The 18,982-nt window shown below is 39.7% G+C and overlaps 1 protein-coding gene across 6 annotated transcripts in view; it reads left to right on the top strand.

Annotated features, from left to right (window-relative positions):
- Positions 1–18,982, top strand: part of LOC125974911 (intermembrane lipid transfer protein VPS13B) — a 212,407-nt gene that overhangs the window by 76,345 nt on the left and 117,080 nt on the right. For all 6 annotated transcript variants that reach the window (XR_007483786.1, XM_049729841.2, XM_049729843.2 and 3 more), the window contains 5 exons: positions 2,942–3,051; positions 3,401–3,533; positions 8,232–8,365; positions 16,249–16,483; positions 17,861–18,078. Coding sequence is in view for 5 of the 6 variants with exons in the window: in XM_049729841.2 (XP_049585798.1) it covers positions 2,942–3,051; positions 3,401–3,533; positions 8,232–8,365; positions 16,249–16,483; positions 17,861–18,078 (830 nt within the window). In the remaining variant the exon portion in view is untranslated. The remainder of the gene's footprint in view (positions 1–2,941; positions 3,052–3,400; positions 3,534–8,231; positions 8,366–16,248; positions 16,484–17,860; positions 18,079–18,982) is intronic.

Here is an 18,982-nt window from a genome sequence, read left to right as displayed (position 1 = left end):
GTCAGAGAGCTGTAAAATAACACCAGCAGCCCCACACTCTCTTTTAAGTCTACTGGTCTTAAGCCTTTGGAGAAAAAAAAAAAAAAAATCACCTTTGACATTAATAGGTCCATTGTGGGTGAGTCAAGGTAAGTGTGTCCTCATATGTCGGCACATTCACGGCGCAGTTCACTAGTGTTTTCTCCAAGAATAATTTATGAAGTAAGAAAAACACATCTGTTATCATTGTCGTCACTTGCAGTAATTACCCATGTGCCGCCTTTTTAGAGCAGAGAAAACAACAGTTAGCGTGCTGCTGAGGTTGCCCCCTAAGCATGTCAGGCTTTTTCATGATGCTGCCTGCTTCAAAGCGACTGTTGTGCCAACAATATGATTGAACAAGAACATAGTTGTGTTAATAGCCCTGGCCTTCAAAGGTCCAAAAATCGTGTCAACGCGTTGTGTCTCTGAGATTACTACGGAACATTTTCACTCTTGAAGAAAAAGACCATGACAATAAACATGTGTGGCCATATTTTCAATTTGTAAAACATACTGTGTTTAGGGTGTTTTATTCATTTTATTTGTTTCCTAATGTAGACCAGTAACACTCCATCCATTTTGGAGTACAATCAGTCTTCACTGAAACACACTCAGCCAATTTTGTGCCACTTTATACTACCTGGCAATCAAATGTCTTCCAAGTACAACTCTTTGAATTCCAACTGTTGTAAAAGTGATGGGGAAATCCAATGGACTCAAAATATATCTTTGTTGTATAAGAGCCTGGAGCATGCATTTGTGACTTCTTGTCTGTATCGGAAAGCAGTTTTAGACTTGTAGTGTAAAATGAGAGGAGATCCTCCTTATTTCATGACAGTGAAATACAGTTGCAAGGAAAAGAAAAGTGTGGATCCTTTGGGGATTGTTGGAATTGGAACAATCTGTTGGATGTTCCATAGCATATGGCAAACAATTGTGTGGACAAATGTTTGGAAAGACCACACAATGCTATGTGTGGCAAAAAATAATAATAAAAATAACTCACAACACCACCATCAAAACTCATTCCAACTTAAGTACGATGGAAGGGGCATCAGTGTTTGTTATTGCTTTGCTACCTCAGGGACTGGACCCATTACTGTTGACAGGAAAAATGAATTTTCAAGTTTGACTTAAGACCTTATGTCTGCTAATGGAAAGTGAACAAATGAAGGATGATGCATGGGGACAACGACCCAAAGGGCTGAAGCAATGCAAAAAACTGAATGGCTTCAACAGAAAAAGTACATTTTTCTGGAGTGTTTCAGAGTCCTGGCCTCATCCCGATTCAGATGCTGTAGCATGACCTCAAGAGAGTGATTTATACGACTAATGTTTGCTGAACTGAAAAGGAGGATTTTTTTTCTGTCTTTTTTTTTTTTTTTTTTTTTTAGATTGAGACTATTTCCAAACTGTTTTGTTGCACTTTTACAATTACATGAAGATAACATTTATTACCTACATTATTTATACATTTCTGTGGGTTTACATACTTTTTCTTTCAACTGTAGCTTTATTCTGTTTTTATGTTGGTGTCTTGACAGCAGATACGCTTCTTTGGTTGCGATACTTGGATTCAATTACACACAACGCATATTTTCTGTGCTTATTTATCTCTGTAATAATAAATCAGATAGGTTGCTGGTGATAAAGTTGACTTGTGGTGTGACTCACGAATATGCTTTATCCGAACAGTTTTCACCCAAACCCTATATTTAAAGTCAATTTACAAAATACATCTTCACTATGTAGCTCATTCACTCCCTTCTGGGTTCTTTCTTGCTCATGCTGTTCTGCTCTATGATGGAACTCGTAGAAGTTGGCTTCCAGCACTGCACCTAAAGCCAAGTCCTATTAGGCAGCCACATTGTGGTAAAGGAGTTCAAGCCACAGGGTTGAGATTATGATTCCTATTTAGGAAAAGGCGAGAGTGGATGCATGGTGACAAAAGAAGACTGAAGGTGGAAAAAGTAGTGCAAAATGGAGGATGACAGCGATCTGGACGATGAAGTGAGAGATTGTAATGGTAATGTGGTGTGGAGGTTGTGGTACAAGGGAAGGAGGGGTGGAAGATGGATGGGAAAACACAAGGGCGGGTTATGGAATAGATTTGAATTAGGGAGAGATGCCAGAAAAGCTGTTGTTGAGGACACAAGATATTTGGGAGGTGCGAAAGGAAACCTTACGGCAGAACTGATGGAAATTAAACGATGTCAGTCAAAAGATAGATGAAACAGTAAAGGAAGGATCCTAAGTTTGACTTGATGAAAGCGTTTGTCCTTTTTTGTCATAGCCATTGCACACCAGAAACACAAATTTGATACACGAACGCACGCACACGCACACACACGCACACACACACACATATGCACTCACTGATTTCCCCTTTGCCTTGGGGCCTGAAACAGCAGATTGGGGTCTTGTCCAAAGTACCATTAAACTTCTTGAAAGTCCTGCTGCTAGAGCTAAAACATCCTCCTGTCGTCATGCTGGGACATTCCACGGCACGCCAGAGATCCCGCACTAATCCTGCCGGCATGGGAATCATTATTGATAGGATCCTAACGCATTACCTCAGGGCTCGCTTATTGTTGGTAAAGATTATTATTTAAGAGTAAACCAAAACACAGCCAAAGTCTCAAGTTTCATAGAAATTTATCAGAAGAAAATGTTATTATTGGCTTAGAGTGCTACCTCTTTGAACAGTGCATTTGGAGGAAAAATAGTGCCTGCTGCTCTCCAACTAACAGCTTTATACACTCAAGATATTTAGGTCACACTGAGTACTGTGAGAGTAGAACAAGAAAGATACAACACGATTGATATTCTTTGTATGGTAATCAAATTGTTCAGTCTCACTTGAGCAATTTTGTGAATTACACTTTTGCAATTCATTTTCTTTGGCCTCTCGTGCGTCCAGGTGCAGTTTTGCTGGCCAGTGTCCAAGGTATATCTATCAACGTGGACCCAATCATCTGCATATGGTTGCTGCATCAGCCTCACAGAGGGAACAGCAGGCAACAACAACAGGTGTGAGATGCTTCTTTTAGCGTTCAAACATCTTTTCCGTCTTCATTTGTGTAGCAACTATTGAGCTGTTGCAATCCCTCTGCTGTGAGTGAACGTGATACAGGAGTCCTTATGATAAATCACCCAATGTGCGGGGTGAGCGGCAACTGTCATTATTTTGCCATGGTTGGGTCCTCATCCAAGTCGAACCTGACCCTGACAAAACCAATGCGATGAAATTTTGTACATTCTTGTATATGTTCTTAATAGGTATCTTGTATGTACAGTTCGTTATAATTCAAGTTAGACAGCCATTTGGCAACTTTCTGGAAATTTGAGATTGGAGCTAATCTCATATATTTTATTGCAGAATCCAGGTCCAGTTCCCTTGGCAAAGCGAAGAGAGGATGAGGTATCGGTTGCCAGCACACCATTGGTCAAGCAGCACTCCAATCAAGCTTCTGATTATGCAAGCAGCCCTGTCAAAACCAAGACTGTCACAGGTAAATTTACAGTACTACCGTAATTTCCGGACTATGAGGCACAAGATGTGAACCCTGCGTTTTACAGTCTGGTGCAGTTTATCTATGGATTTTTATGTCATTGTGAAAAGATTTTTTTTATTTTGTCAATACTGTTATCTAGGACATTTTATTTAAAACACCTGCGTTTTACAGTCTGGTATGGCTTATATATGAACAAAATAGGATTTGCCCCTAATTTTAGCTAGTGCGGGTTATATTCCGGTGCATTTTATAGTCCAGAAATTACGGTAATCATCAAACGTATCCCACTGGCAGACCCTCTTTGATCAGAGGTTTTACCACATTTGAAACATACTTATCATATTAACCATAACATTACGTGAAATGAAACAATTTTTTGGGTGTAGCAGCAGAATGCGTCTGTATTAAATGAAAGCGATGGTGAAAAACGTGGCATATGAATGTTTCAGGCCCTGTTTTGTACTTGTGCTATCTTTAGAAAACAGGCTACATTTGTGTTCTTGGGATTCCTCAGACTAGCTTTAAAATAAATCAAAAATTACACAGATGGCTAATTGTGTTTGGAATGAACATAATAAGTCAGGGGGGAAAAAAAATTAAATGTCTCGCAACTGCATTTGTAGTGGATATTTACCTTGCTTCCATCTGGCCATGTGAAGAGCGTACAATGCTGTTATGGTAGCATAGCTACATCGTAATCAAGGGGACTTTCCTCCAGGCTTTTAGTGGGTGCCTGTTAATGTGCAAGCAAATGTACCTCGACGCACACATCCCGCTCACTGCAGATCATTTCCCGAGAAAACGCTAAGGGCAAGGTGATATCATGCTGTAGTGTTGTTGCTGCCCAGCTCAAATCTCAGAACCAATAATCTCTGCATTTGGCAAGAAAATATGTTACTCTGTTTTTCTTCCCCTCAGGTTTTAGTGGCTGCATGTTAAATGTACTTGTACATGTTAAAAATAGCACTGATTTGTAGAACAAGCATTGCTGAATGGAACTGAATGGCTTTGTGTTTTTATGTTATGGCATCACCCTCATACCTTAGTGACCCTGGCTTTTTTGTTGACTCTTTTGTCAATTTTTTTATTTTTATTTTTTTAACTATGTTGTGTGTAGTGATTGTTTGTTGCTGCAGTTTGAAATCAATATACGTCTGCCCCGGACAATTACTTAAAGTGGTTCACATAAAAGTAACCTCTAAGTAGTTTTTTATCTCTCTCGAATGAATGTTCTTTTGGGAAGCAGAATCATGTTCCAAGTCCCAACCTTCTCATTGTTCGCTAACATCTACCAGAGAAATGAGCTCACTGGCCTTGCTTTTCAATCCTTCAATTAGCCATTGGCGCCCTAAGAGAATTCTGCTTTGCTGAGAAACCTATCCTCCAATCTGGCTCCGCTTCCCAAAATTTGGAACGAGAAGTGCTGCCTTTGTTCCTGTCTGCTAGTGGTCTGGATGATGGGATTATGTGTAATTTTCTTGTTTACTGGGAGTACGAGAAAACGATAGAGTGAAATGGAAACATTTGTATTGTTTGTGCCATTAATCTATAAGGTTGTCAAAAAATATAGTTTGGTGGTCAGAGCTGCGCTCGTCAGAAAACCTTTTTGGTAATCTCAGCTATGTAAGCATAATAATTTTAGACTGGGAACAGGAAAGTTCATGGGTAAGAGACATTCGGTATAGACCTCACTTGCTATGTATTTGGTATAAATAAACAAAAAGAGCTGAGAGATGCATTTATGTACAGTTCACATAAATGATGGAGGGAACAGACGGGAAGACATATGCAGGCAGAATTTCGCAGTGTTCATAATCTCTTAGTAGCGTGATGGAAGTCTGGCGGGTTTTTATTGGCTGCTGTGTGCTTTTCAGAATGGGATAATATTTTCATTGTGGAGTTTATATATTTAAACTTTTTTTTCTTGTACAGCTAATAATTTATCAAGGTAAGGATGGTTGACTTGGCAAAGAAAATAAGACAAATTATAAATAATGAGATATGAGGCCCCTTCCCGAGAATACTGGTTATAGTCTCAGAGGGACTCTTACTGCTAAATTTGAAGGTATTTGGATGCCTCATACTGATTAGCCCATTCAAACAAGAGGGACTACATTTTCCTTTGTGTTTCCTTTTTGTGCTTTTATGAATGATAAGGGTATTAGTTCTTGTGGATCTTGGCTAGATGCTTCTAGGTCAAAGTGAAGTGAACAGAAAGGGAAGTTGGAATTGTGAGAATAGGAGGAGATACCGGGATTCGAAACTGGACTCACTCAATGTGCGGGACACCTCAAGTCAGGTCAAGTCAAGTTTATAACCCTTAATCACATGGTTTTGTCCTTTTTAACATCCAGTGCACTAATCCCATCAATGGTTCAGGCAGTATCCTTTTTTTCATTTATATTCTGACCCGCCAACACATGCCAGAGGGACCCGATTGTTTCGTTCTTTTCTCCGTTCTTTCACTTACCTTAGATGACTTTATAACAATCTACTCATTCTTGGCCCCACATTTAGCAAGGGGAAGCGATACTTGATCCGGAATCTAACAGGTATAATAATAACTGACTGAAAACCGACCACAGCTTCAAGAGCCAGCCCGGTTGTGGTAGTAAGAGCCACATGCAATATCGTAACAATCGTAAACCATCTCATGACATCATGTACATTCCATTCGAATCCCGTCCGCCAGTCTACAATCACATGTTCATGTCCATTCCAATTGTTCTCCATACAGATGGTCAGATATATATTTAAATAAACAACTAAGTCAAATAGGCAGGAAGGTTTATTCAAAAATGCATTTTGCTGCCTTTTCCGGACTGTGCAACACTTCCCTTCACTAGAACCCTTTTATAATGCATAACATGCCAGAGGACGTAGTGAAGAAGTGTGAAAAAATGTAGGGAATGAACTACATTTGTTACCTCATTAATGTGTGCCCCGTTTGTTTATTCTTTGATTGCGCTATACCTTAGACTTGTTCTAGTCTTACATACCGATCATATGAGGCAGTGAGAGCCTGGGAATACATATGTTTGTAAATCCAATGTCTGCTGTAAAACCAACACCTTTTTATATTGGCACGGAGAACCTGCCAGCTGCCGTCAATCATGAACTTTTCCCTGGAACTTTAGAAGCTGTGGTTTCATTGGGGCATTTGTTTTTTCTTTCACCACCTTTGCAGTAAAAATCTAAGAAGATATACATGTTATTCTTTTTACCATGTCTGCACACTTTTTTGTTTCAGAAAACTCAATAGGAATTAATAATGGTGCATTCTTACCTTAAGAAATATCCTGGAGAAAATGACCTACTTCGTCAGATATAATTTCAGAAAGAATTTAAACTACGATACGAAATATGAATATGATACGAATACTGATAGAAAAACAAAATTCTAAAGCATTCTACATACTACAGATACCTTTATTTTGGCCGTAGTGTGTCTGTGTCGACATCCAACTTGGAGCCATGCAGTTATACGTACACACATCACAAGTTGCAGGACTATTCTTCAGTGTCCAAGTGATTCACATATGTTGATCCATGTGGCCATTTTATTGATGCATAGATGAGTGGTATCTGAGGAGGATTGAGTTTCTGTGACATCACCAAAGTTTCATGACAAATGTGGGATAGAGCTGCCGAGCAAGGCGAGTCTAAATCATGGAATATGTCTAAATTTGTCTTCTGAGAAAACTCTTGTTAATCTCTGACACCATGATGGCTTTAACAGGCACAGACGTCAGGCTAATCTGGTAGAAAGTGGATTCTGCCTGTCTACTGTACGTTCCTCTCAAGGGCTCTGTTTCTGCCTCTGTACTTAACCTTTCTCATCCCTCGTTTTGCTTCTCACATTTTTCCCACAGTGACTGTGCCTTAAACGCTTCTGGTGTGTTCTAAGATTCATTCAATCTGTGAAATATGAGGGCTTGTTGCTGCTGTTCAGAATGAGTGTCTGCACAATCTGCTTTTGTCTGGACCACAGCAGGCATACCGGGATGTGTCATGTCTAGCTATTACTGTCTTGTGCATCTGTGTGTATAATCTACATGTGTGCACATTCTCAGTCGAAGAAAACCCAATATTGTCCAACTAAATTGATCTTTATTTGAAGATCATTAACAACACCCATCCAGTCATTCTATAGGCTATGATCTCAACCATGGTCAATAAACTTCTTGAATATTGAAAATATGACCATAATCCACTCTGACATTAGACAAATTTCAATTTGTAATTATTTGTCCCTGTGTCCAAATGATCATCATCATAAAACATGTTTACTGTACAATTTATATTTGATATGATACTTTATTGCTACCCAAATAATTGTATATTTATATGGGTTTAAATAGTGTGAAATTGCTGGGAAGCTGGAGCCCATTCCAAGTTCAAAAATCAGACAAAACCCAAATAATAGTATATTTATATAGTTTATAAATAGTGTGAAATTTCTGGGAAGCTGGAGTCTATTTCTAGCTCAAAAATCAGACAAAATGGTGCAGAGAATCGATGAAGGGATATTTATTTTCACTTCACAGGGACTTTAATACAGTTTATTGCTACAGAATAGTTGAAGTCGACACGTAGGTCAATATTTGTTGCTATTAAAAACTTTGCTGAAAAAGTGATAACTCAAGCAGTTTTTTTGAGTCTTGTGTAATTTGTCATTTCCCAACTGTGCTCCAGAATCCCGTCCGCTTTCCGTTCCCATGAAAGTGATGCCCGACACCACAGCAGTCGAGTCATTGGCAACGTCAGAGGAACGGATGAAGCAGCTCATTGGCCATGCCTGGGATGCTGTTAAACGCCTTACTCTACAGGTAACAAAGCAAACCTCTTTTCCTTTTTGTATTATTTCGTTGATGGTATGAAAAGATCGAGCACACTTTGCATTTTGACTGATTGATTTTCATTTTTTGTGGAGGGCCTGTCACGTTTCTAATAGTAGTGTCTCAGCAGGTTTATAGACGTGAATAGGTAACTCCACCTTAAGTATAAACATTGCTTTTTAGGCGAGTCTAAACAATGTAGTTGAATGTAAGATGCATGTAAACAACCAGTGATGCAAATCCAATTGGATTCTTTAATTTCATTTAATTTTCATTGCTGGGACCACACAAACCGATATATGTCAAACATGAAAGAGAGCATGACGTGTGCAAGTTGAGGGGGGGCTCCTAGAACCCAGATCTCATGTCAGGCCATTAAGCTGTTTACAGTACTTCCTCAAAAGTTAACTCAACCTTCTAATAGTTTGCCGAGCCCGTCATTGCCTCCACTTTCCTCTGTCCCCTTTGGCTGTGGAACTAGGACCACACCGAGCACTACAGCAGTAATTAGGAAACAGCCTGCCCCGTTGACACGGAGGTAGGACAGAACCAAACCGACAACCTGACAGGTGGTACACCACGCCTTGGATATCTCAAAACTGAGAGCTCTTAATTTATTTTAGTGCCATGTAAACAGAATACCTATTGTATCACGCACGCTCCATCTGCACATGTGCACGTTGGAATCTATTTCTTGCATCTTTTACAGATGAAGTTTGTGCTAAAAATAGCGAACCTTACAAGAACACGTTGGCATTTAATTATCTAATTTTCTACAGTTTCTGAGAACATTTAATTCTTATTAAAAGTAAAGGTAGTTGACAAATGTCTATTGAATCCAATTCAGTTCAATAGGTTTGATCAACAACAAAAAAAACAGCAGAGTGCAATTGTAGAGAGAAAAATATTTCCTTAAACAGTTAGGTGGCATTTTGTCAGGATAAAACTAAAAAGTGAGTCTTAGGGACACAACAATATACACGACAAAAAAATAACTTTAACTTCAGTAAGGTTTTAAAAACTCAACCGTGTTTTTTGCACAACTAGGAAAGAAAGCCCCAATGATGCAATACAGAAAGAGAATTACTCAAATGACCATCACGAGTTCCAACAGTTGGCCTGCTTTACTAGAGGAGAGCATAATTATAAGATTCTATACCTGGTGAAGTGTTATGTGCATTGAGCATTTAAGATCTTTATTTTGCAACTGCACAAAGTAAAAATTCAGGTGTTGTACTTAGGTTTTAGCTCAAGACAGAACATTTAAACTTAGTCATTTTGTGCTTCACCATTGATATGCTAGTAAGACATTTTGCTTGCCTGGTTTGAACCATTTAACTCATTGTGAAATGATATTTGGATTTGATTTTAAAAATAAAATCACTTTTACTGTTAATAAATATTTTCCAAATATTCATCCCCTACCTGCATATTCACCCAGTCATCTCTTCCTCTCATTCATGTTCCCCAGTGGACACTCGTGTTTCCACACATGATATTAATTGCTTGTGATCAGGACTGCAATTTCATCTCAGGAATTTAGCAATGATTCCTTCTATTTATGTCTTCAATTCTGGCAAAGGGACATGTTGCTACCAAAACTGAAATGGGATCTACTTAAACAGAGAGATCGTTGCCATGGAAAAATGAAGTAACACTGCTCCTTGCAGCTGCTCGGAGATCGGGGTAGGAGTAACATAGACAGAGGTGTTTTTTAAGGAAGAAGGTAAAGGAGATATAGAAAGGACCATTTGCTGTTGCTCTGATGGAGCTAGCCTGATAGTTTCCATGAGGAGGATTTGACCCCGAGCTGGAGCATTTTCTGCACATTACTTTTTCTTCTGACCCCTCCCCCCATTTTATCATCTCTCAATTCAGCATCTCATCTTGTAATGTTGCAAATCACTTTCAAACGAATATGCAAACAAAACGAACATTTCGTACCTCATTTAATGTTTGATCGTATACTCGTTAACTAGTAGGGTGTTTTTTTTTTTTCTGTCTGTGATGATCTCATAAATGTATAATCATTCGATAAAACATACCAAAAAGTCAAACAGTCCACATTTTTGTGACAAATATTGAAGAGTGAAGTAAATTTTCTTTGACTTTGACTGGCAACATGTTAGAGCGCAGTGGCATGGCTTAATTTGAAGGAAACTGTTCTTAAAAAGTATAGGACTGACAAATTCATGTCTGAAAAAATTGACTGAAACATGTTTTTGGGAATCTGTGTGATGGTGAATCTGGACAAGCTTTGTGGCAAATATCCACCCTTTGTCTTGGGATGGAAGAAGATGAAGCCTTGCCAAACACAGGTCCGGTCAGCTCAGCTGAGGATTCAGTTTGGCTTGCTGTTTTCCATCGCACTACATAAATCAGCAGTGTGTGCTGCAACCCAGTTCATTCCATCCGTTTTGAATACCTCTTGTCCTCATTTGGGTCACAAGTGAGCTGGAGCCCATCCCAGCTAACTTGGCAAGAGGCGACGTACACCCTGCCCTGATCACAAGTCAATTGCCGCTTACGTATAGACAAGCAACCAATCACGCACACATTCATGCCTACGGACAATTTAGAGGCTTTACTTACCCTAACGTACTTTACATGTGCTCTGGAATGTAAAAGCAAGTGTTTGGAGAAAACACGCATGAGAAAATGCAAACTGCACCCAAACCGAGATTCAAACCCAGAATCTTACTGCTGTGGGGCAGATGGTTTACAATTCATTCCATTCCTTGTTAAGTCTTACTTACGTATCACTCAGTTAACTGCATACTCTCTCTGTCTGGGCATAGCTTTTGCTTTGGAACTGGAGCCTTTAAGGACATCCTCCGGCCTAATTTATCCGAGGCCACCGCTTCGAACCCATCTGTAGTGGCTCAGTATGCAAAAAAAAAGAGTCGAGAGTTGATTGTTTGAGCTCAGAGGGTGGGATCAGCCGATGCAGGCCAGGCCAGCCGCACTCTAAGGCCACTGTTGGATCAATAAACGTAGCGATCAAAGTTGCAATTAACCCACTGCGCTAACACAAACATCTAGGCCAGCAGAAACAAACAAAGCCTTCATGTCACCTAAAGCGTTTATTTTTGCAGATTTCCACCTCAGCCAAGGAGACCTCCAGTGCTTGTCAGCTTCTGTAAGCACTGTTAGAAGAGAGGAATGTGGGGCTTCAGGGATGGCTGACTGCCTTGCCGTGCTCCTGTGCCAGGCCACAAGCTCATTGCTTGTGGTGGCATGCGGCTGAGAGCGAGCCTATCTCTTGTCAGAGGGCATCATGCCTACGTGCTTTTCCCGTAGTACTTTGGAAACCAAGCAGTTTATTGAGGTGGCAACAAATGCAGCGTGTATACATCCACGCACCACAATACACATCTGCACAGTTTCATCTTTGGATACACACATTAATCATCTACATTTCTAGAAGACACTGTTTACACTGCTACAACCACAATTCCAATTGTGTTTTGGGATACAGCTGGAAATGCAGCCTATGCCGAAGTAGGGGGAGCAAAAGGTGAACAGTGGGCGGAGTGCCCAGAGAGATATTTGGGGGGGGATGCTCTGTGGACCTTCTATTCATCCGACCAGCCACTTCGGAAACACTGTCCCGTCTAGTGCAGGCACAGGAAGATTACATTTGGAGAGGTTTCAGGTTTTTAAAAACAAAGGGATGTGTTTTTCCGTTCACTGCCTGTCCCCCCAGTGAGATTTTTCTTCTCCTGAGTTGCAAATGTTTTCATCTGGGATGCAAGGAGGGTGTTTCTAATTTCCTTTTCTGCAGCACTGCGTCTCTGGTTCTGAATTGCTTTTGTGTGTATATGTGTGAGATTGAAAAGTGTTTGGGAAGAATTAGATATCAACGTCAGATAATGTGTGGCTGTGTTTAATATATGTTTTTTTTCTCTCTGTGTGGACACCGTGTCTGTCCAAGGAGACCTTTTTGCCTTCTGGCAGTTACAACAGAAATTTGTCATTTTTCCTACCCTGCTGCTATTTGAAAGCAGAATAGGCAGACGATCTCATCATGATACCGCCGGTAGAATGTCAGACATTTTTATTTTGTGCCAGAGCATGACATAAAAGTGCTGGTTTCGGCTGGTTTGGTAGCGAAACAAATATATATGCCATATATGAATTCATTATTTCATAAAATTAAGTCTATTTAACAGTATTTTTCTTTGAAAAGTATCATAAGTACTATTTCTCTTAAATCACTGCGATTGACTGCCACGTCTCAATTAATTTTTTTTTAACGGGATGGTTTTTGGAAGTAATTTAACTCCACTGTAAACTTATAAACAACTTTACTGATGCACAACTATCAGTAGAAGACATCAATGCCCCATTTTAGAAATGAAATCAACACACTTTGAGTCCACTGGGAGAAACGGCTGTATTTTTTTAACCCACCTCTTTTTTTTTCTACTGCTGATTATAATAGAAGGCAAAAAGGGAGAATCAGACTTTTTTTTTCCCTGGTGAAAGGAGAGAGTCTATTCTTTCATTTAGTAATTTGGTGTGTATATAACCATTGACCACAATATCCTGTGGGTCTTGAAAATGGCAAATTGCTCTAAAATGGCCTCTGCGCAGTTGTTAAAGTAACCCAAAGCATAACATAGAAAGATAAAATGGCTTGGAAGTTGCAAAAAACAACAAACATGCAAGGTAGGAGCAATTGCTAGTAGTACATTTTTGTAATCATGTCTCACTTTTTCTCAAAGTGGATGGGGGATCCTTATTTTTGGAAACGGACCCCAAATGCCTTCTGTGGTTCTATAGACGATCTTCCTTTGGCCATACCTTTTAAAAGTATGTACGTTGGTGTTGTGGCTTCCTTTCTAGTGACATCTGTTCTGATGGAACCAGATAACTATCTTCATAAAGACTCTAGGGGAAAATGATATGTGAGTCAGAGGATATGCTCTCACTGCTGTGCATTGACAGAGGAAGTCGGGGACATTTTGTAGGTTGTGGTAGTGCTCGTGGAAGAGGAGAGTAGCTATTTGAAGCAGTTCACATGTGGCTGGAGTTGTAACACTATCTGATGGAGGAAAGAAGCGATTAGAAATAAAAGTGAGCAGAATTTGCCACAAAAAAGGGAAACGGTTTCAAGCTCTGTGATGTAATGCCAGATTTAAGTGAAGATATTAAAATGGGGGGGAAATGCAATTCAATTAACATACCCAACAACTTGATAAGCTTTTAAATATTTGATCATATGTCTCTTTATATTTATTTATTGCCGACCAGCAGATGCTGGTGCTCTGATCCACAATCCAGATTGAGTTAGTGCCTGAGTGATTGCAGATCAAAGTGTAAGAAGGTCCTGCTCCTTTTGAAGGCCTAAAATGACGGGATAAGGGCTTAAGTCCCAGGATAAGCAAAAGTCACCTCACAAATAGCCTGCATGCTGTCACTCAAAAATGACATCCGTTCTTGTAGTTGTTAGAAGTTGAACAGGTTTTTTTTGTTCACATGTGAAATGTTGAACTTCAATATTTGATATTTTTCATCAGATTTGGATCAGATGAAAAAGATTAGATTTTGAAGTGCTGGAATTCCTCCCAAATGCTCGTTGTTAATTCAAACTACAACTTTTTAAGACCAATTGTACAGCATCTACTTGTACAAATATGTACACATATAAGCTCATTTGGTGCCTCGTGTCACGCGATGAGTTTATTGACAAAATAAAGGTGATTATAATTATCTAATAACTAAAATGACACTAATGACGTCACTTTTAGGCGACAAACAGTAAGGCCATGTCCATTCATACAAACACGGGTCTATTCGTTTTTGTTTTAAAAGACATTAAGAAGCCCGTGTGACAAACATACTAGAGCAATAGCTCTGACGTTTTTGTTAGTCATTGTGCTTTGTTTGTTTGTGGGACTTTGATTTTGGGTACCTGTCTCCCCTTTGAAGGCAAAACGTATTTTTTTCTATGTAATTTATTATTTATTAGAAGTCTGGGTTTAAAGTTTAAGTCTTCAGGAAATTAAAGTAAGTCCTGTGTCCTCTGTAGTAATGTTTTCACAGTTAAGCCCTGGCACGTGCAGCTGCATATGGAATTGATTGGTTTAAAGCATACATAATATCGAGTTCCTGATCAAAATGAAACTATTTCTGTCAATTTTGAATGGTTTTGACAGTACCGTGACATTGCATTGCACACTCACCGACACTGACATTACCCCTTTGTTTTGTCCTGAATCATCCCGTAAATAGACGTATTAGTTAGCAAAAGCAGTTCCTGAGTAACTTTTTGCTTGATTGAATTGCACTTTGACATCTTGTCATGCTGTAGATGTAATAACAAATCATATTCCAAATGGTTCTCAAGAGATGCCTTTAATGATATGTACTTTTCAAACCTCTTACCAGCGGGACAGTGGATTCCAAATTTCTTATTGTACCCGAGTTCCAGTGGCAATCTATCCGTAATTTACGCTATTTTTTTTTTTCTTCATATTACCCTGAACCACTGAGGACAGAGTTGTGTAACAGCAGTTCCACACAGCAATTACACTCTTGGCTTTCAGCTTGTTTTGTGCCCATTTCTAATTTTAGAATGTTCCTTTCACATCACTTGGAAATCCTGCTGTTCCATGAGTTTACCCTCAAATGATTATTAATTTTCCACTATTCTATTATGATAAAACACAAATTCATGAGTGGCTATTGCGTCTAGTTTCATGTGGCAGCTGTGGGCCTTACGCCCTGAGCATCTGATGGAACAAACCTTCGGTCATCCTGGCATCCTTGGTTTCCTGTACTGACATTGTGCATGCTTTTTTTCCCCCCCAAAAAAACATACACAGACCTGACATGCCCATCAGCGCATACTAAAGAGGCATCGTCATACAGGCTAACTTCTTCCATTCTTTTGTTTATTGGCTTGTTACGGAGCTGTTAAACATAATTGTGGGGAATACCATACTTGACCCTACACAACCTCAACTCAACTGCTATGCCTTTAGACAAGACACAAAGGCCACACGCCCATTCTTTGCTCACTGTGTCGAGTACAAAACCATATTCATTATTGTAATTTCACTGTGAATGCAACTCCATAATTACCCTTAACACAACCACTGGATTCCCCTCAGCTCTTCCAAACTCTTTTGTTTTCCCTGCCTCCTGTCCCCTCCACATGGGCTCTCCATCTGGAGTCAATGGCCGGTCATGGAGGGAGATCTATATGCCAATCTTTTACCTTGACCAATAGGTTGATGTAAAATTCGGTTGGGTGACGGAGTAAGATGGATATAGAGTCAGTCAGGGAAAAGGGATGTTGTCAGTGGTTTGGCCACGGTCAAATTATTGATTTATTTGCAACATTCTGACCTCAGTCTATTTCTGTCGTTGGATCTGTCAACTCTGTCAGGTCTTTCAGGTTGGTTCGGAAATTGCATGTTTCGTTCGCCGTGCTTATGCGTGAGATACAAGTCAAACATGAGACCACAGTGGATTCATGGAGTTTTCTGAGGTAAACCACAGTGACCTGTTGTTAACAGTAGCTCGGGAAAGAGGATGAATGATAGCCAGCCAGCTATTGGGTCTTCCAAAATGATGTTGAGTCGACATTTTAAGCCCATGCTGTCCTTAGATTCTATGTGGTTTGCTTGATAAGAAATGCAGAGTATTTACACGGTAACAGCTTAACATGATAGACATTATGCGTAGCAATATGATTTGACGCCAGATACAACTGGAATTTAAACTTTCATTACAGGAGCCTCCACTGGGTTCATCTTTTTAAGCTCTAGTTCATGTTTTTCATTTTTCTAATTTAGGTGCTACTGTGGTTGTTAAATATGTTTTACGGATGACTTTATCATGAGCCTCCATTGTGTTCTCTCTAGTTGGAGCTGCAATCGTGTTGTGTGTTCGTGCCCAATGACAGCCTTCCATCCCCGAGCACCATCATCTTTGGTGACATTCCTGGTACGGTGCGAAGCTGGTACCACAACCAAGCATCTATGCCAGGAACCCTTGTGGTGTGCCTGCCCCAGGTCAGTGTCCTCAGTGCAGGGCACAAGTACATGGAACCGGTGCAGGAGCTCCCTTTTGTGGTCTCCAAGCCCATCCTAGAAGAAGGTAAGGTTTCACAATTTATGTAGTTAAATGCATTAAAAAAATCTAGTATGTCAAACTATGCTTTTAGTTTAATTACTAACAGACTTGCTGGGACAGGTTCCAGCACGCCCGCGACCCCCATGAGAATAAGCTGTTCGGAAGATGGATGGATAAAAAATATACATTAGGAGAAAGAGTTTGAGACGTGAATACACCTAGAGATCCAAAGTTTGATATGACTATGAATTGACTTTAATGATATGAAATTAATCAGAAGACATCATTACAGACCAAATTTTTTAAGAGAGTATTTTCAACACATGGCGCTAATAATAGCATTGCGAGCTAAGATGGGAATTCATCATCATTATGGCCTTTTCATCACTAAGCAAACCTTTGACCGAATAGTACTCATTTACCATGACAAAAGACAAACAAACTTAAGTAGACCAACTTTGAGAGATAGAGATAGATTCTTGCACATGTGGTCTGGACACCTGGCAAAGTTGACATAAACCCTGTCAGTCCCGCAGTGTTTTTTCTTAAAATAACAAAAGTTGGGGGCACCCCGCTTTCAAGTGACATCAGAATTGGGCATACAGATTTTTAAAAAAAATTTAGAAGAAAAAACAAAAACAGTGACATCAATAGTTTGGCGATAATGCTGGTAGAAGGCTGGTGTTAACAATATATTCCTGCCCTTGAGAATGTTTCAACCCTCCCTTTCCATTTAATGTAACGGAGTATCTCAGCCTTAAATTCATTTAAACTGTATGCTTTTAGATTCACACGTGTGCATTGAATTTATGCTTTTTATTTCCTTGTATGTTGTACAGCACTCCACTCATGAAAATCAGAATCGCCTTTATTGGCCAAATATGTTAAATGTTTATAAGGGGAAAATGGATGGATGGATGGATGGATGGATGGATGGATGGATGGATGGATGGATGGATGGATGGATGGATGGATGGATGGATGGATGGATGGATGGATGGATGGATGGATGGATGGATGGATGGATGGATGGATGGATGGATGGATGGATGGATGGATGGATGGATGGATGGATGGATGGATGGATGGATGGATGGATGGATGGATGGATGGATGGATGGATGGATGGATGGATGGATGGATGGATGGATGGATGGATGGATGGATGGATGGATGGATGGATGGATGGATGGATGGATGGATGGATGGATGGATGGATGGATGGATGGATGGATGGATGGATGGAAGTTCATAACTGTCACAAACATCCCCAAACACGCTGCATACGTACACTGCATACTTCTCTCAACTTTCACATTTCTACTGGTTATCAATATCTACATTGTTACTATGGTCGAATGCTCATGTTGTCTTCCTTTCTTTGATTCATACGCCCACCAGGTGATGCTTTCCCATGGACAATCAGCCTGAGTCACTTTAGTGTGTACACTCTGCTGGGGCAGCAGCGCAACCTGAATCTCCTCAAACCAATGGGGTGTACCTCCACACTGGCAGTCACGTCACACAAGTCCCCTAACTGTTCAGAAGGAAGGCACTCTTTCGTCGTCTGCCTCCATGTTGATCTGCAACCCATTCAAGTCAAGTGCTCCAACCCTCAGGTCAGTCAGAAATCCCACATATGTCTGAACCAGACGGTCAAATTCTATATTTCATGGGAGCATTGTTCACTAAATAAAAAAATAAAAAAATTATGTGAAACATTGATTATTTTATTTAATAAGCCGCTACTTGCATAGAAATACATGTTGATATGAATAGGAAATCAAGATGTTACTTCATGGAAATTACTTATCTGCTGTAGATACTGTATGTTCACACATATCTACCTCACTATTTATATAATTCGCAAACCCTTCTACTGTGTGCGTCACTCGTTTTCTCAGTTTTTCAAATCTGCTGACTATATATGAGCACAGACCACTAATTGATTGTGATTAGCTGTTCTGAGTTGGGAATCACAAATCATTAGGAAAATTTCCCCTTTTACCTCCAGCATGCAGCAAATGGCAACGTTGCTAACATAAATAGCACTATGTATGTGTGGTGAAAATAACAACCAAATGTTCCATGTAGGCTCCGTCATTTCTTTCAGCGTTTCTCCCAGCAATGAAATGGATCAGGTATTTTACCACTAATCACCATAGTTGTGATTTTCCTTTCTTGAGGAATTATCAAATGCAATTATTTTGCTTCATTTATGGTCAGATTGAAGCAATGTGTTGGATTATTAGTTAAACACATCGTGGAAACCAACGTTATTATACCATACTTTTGGTGAGCTCATGTTTAATATATGTTTAATACTGATATTAGCTGTATGAAATGAGTTTTTCTTTTGTACACACTTTCCTGAGGCAACCTTTAGAGTGGTCAAAACGCCTCAGACCATAGAGATGAGATGTGGAGACATTGCCAGAAATTGGTAACAGACATAGGCAACAGTACGTAATGTGTTAGTGGTGAAAACTCTATTTGAAGAGCTGGCCTTGGAAAGTTTTTTTG

Source organism: Syngnathus scovelli, chromosome 9, assembly GCF_024217435.2.
Source record: "Syngnathus scovelli strain Florida chromosome 9, RoL_Ssco_1.2, whole genome shotgun sequence".
Taxonomy (NCBI): domain Eukaryota; kingdom Metazoa; phylum Chordata; class Actinopteri; order Syngnathiformes; family Syngnathidae; genus Syngnathus; species Syngnathus scovelli.
The sequence above is the reverse complement of the archived record's forward strand: the minus strand, read 5'-3'. Positions and strand labels throughout refer to the sequence as shown.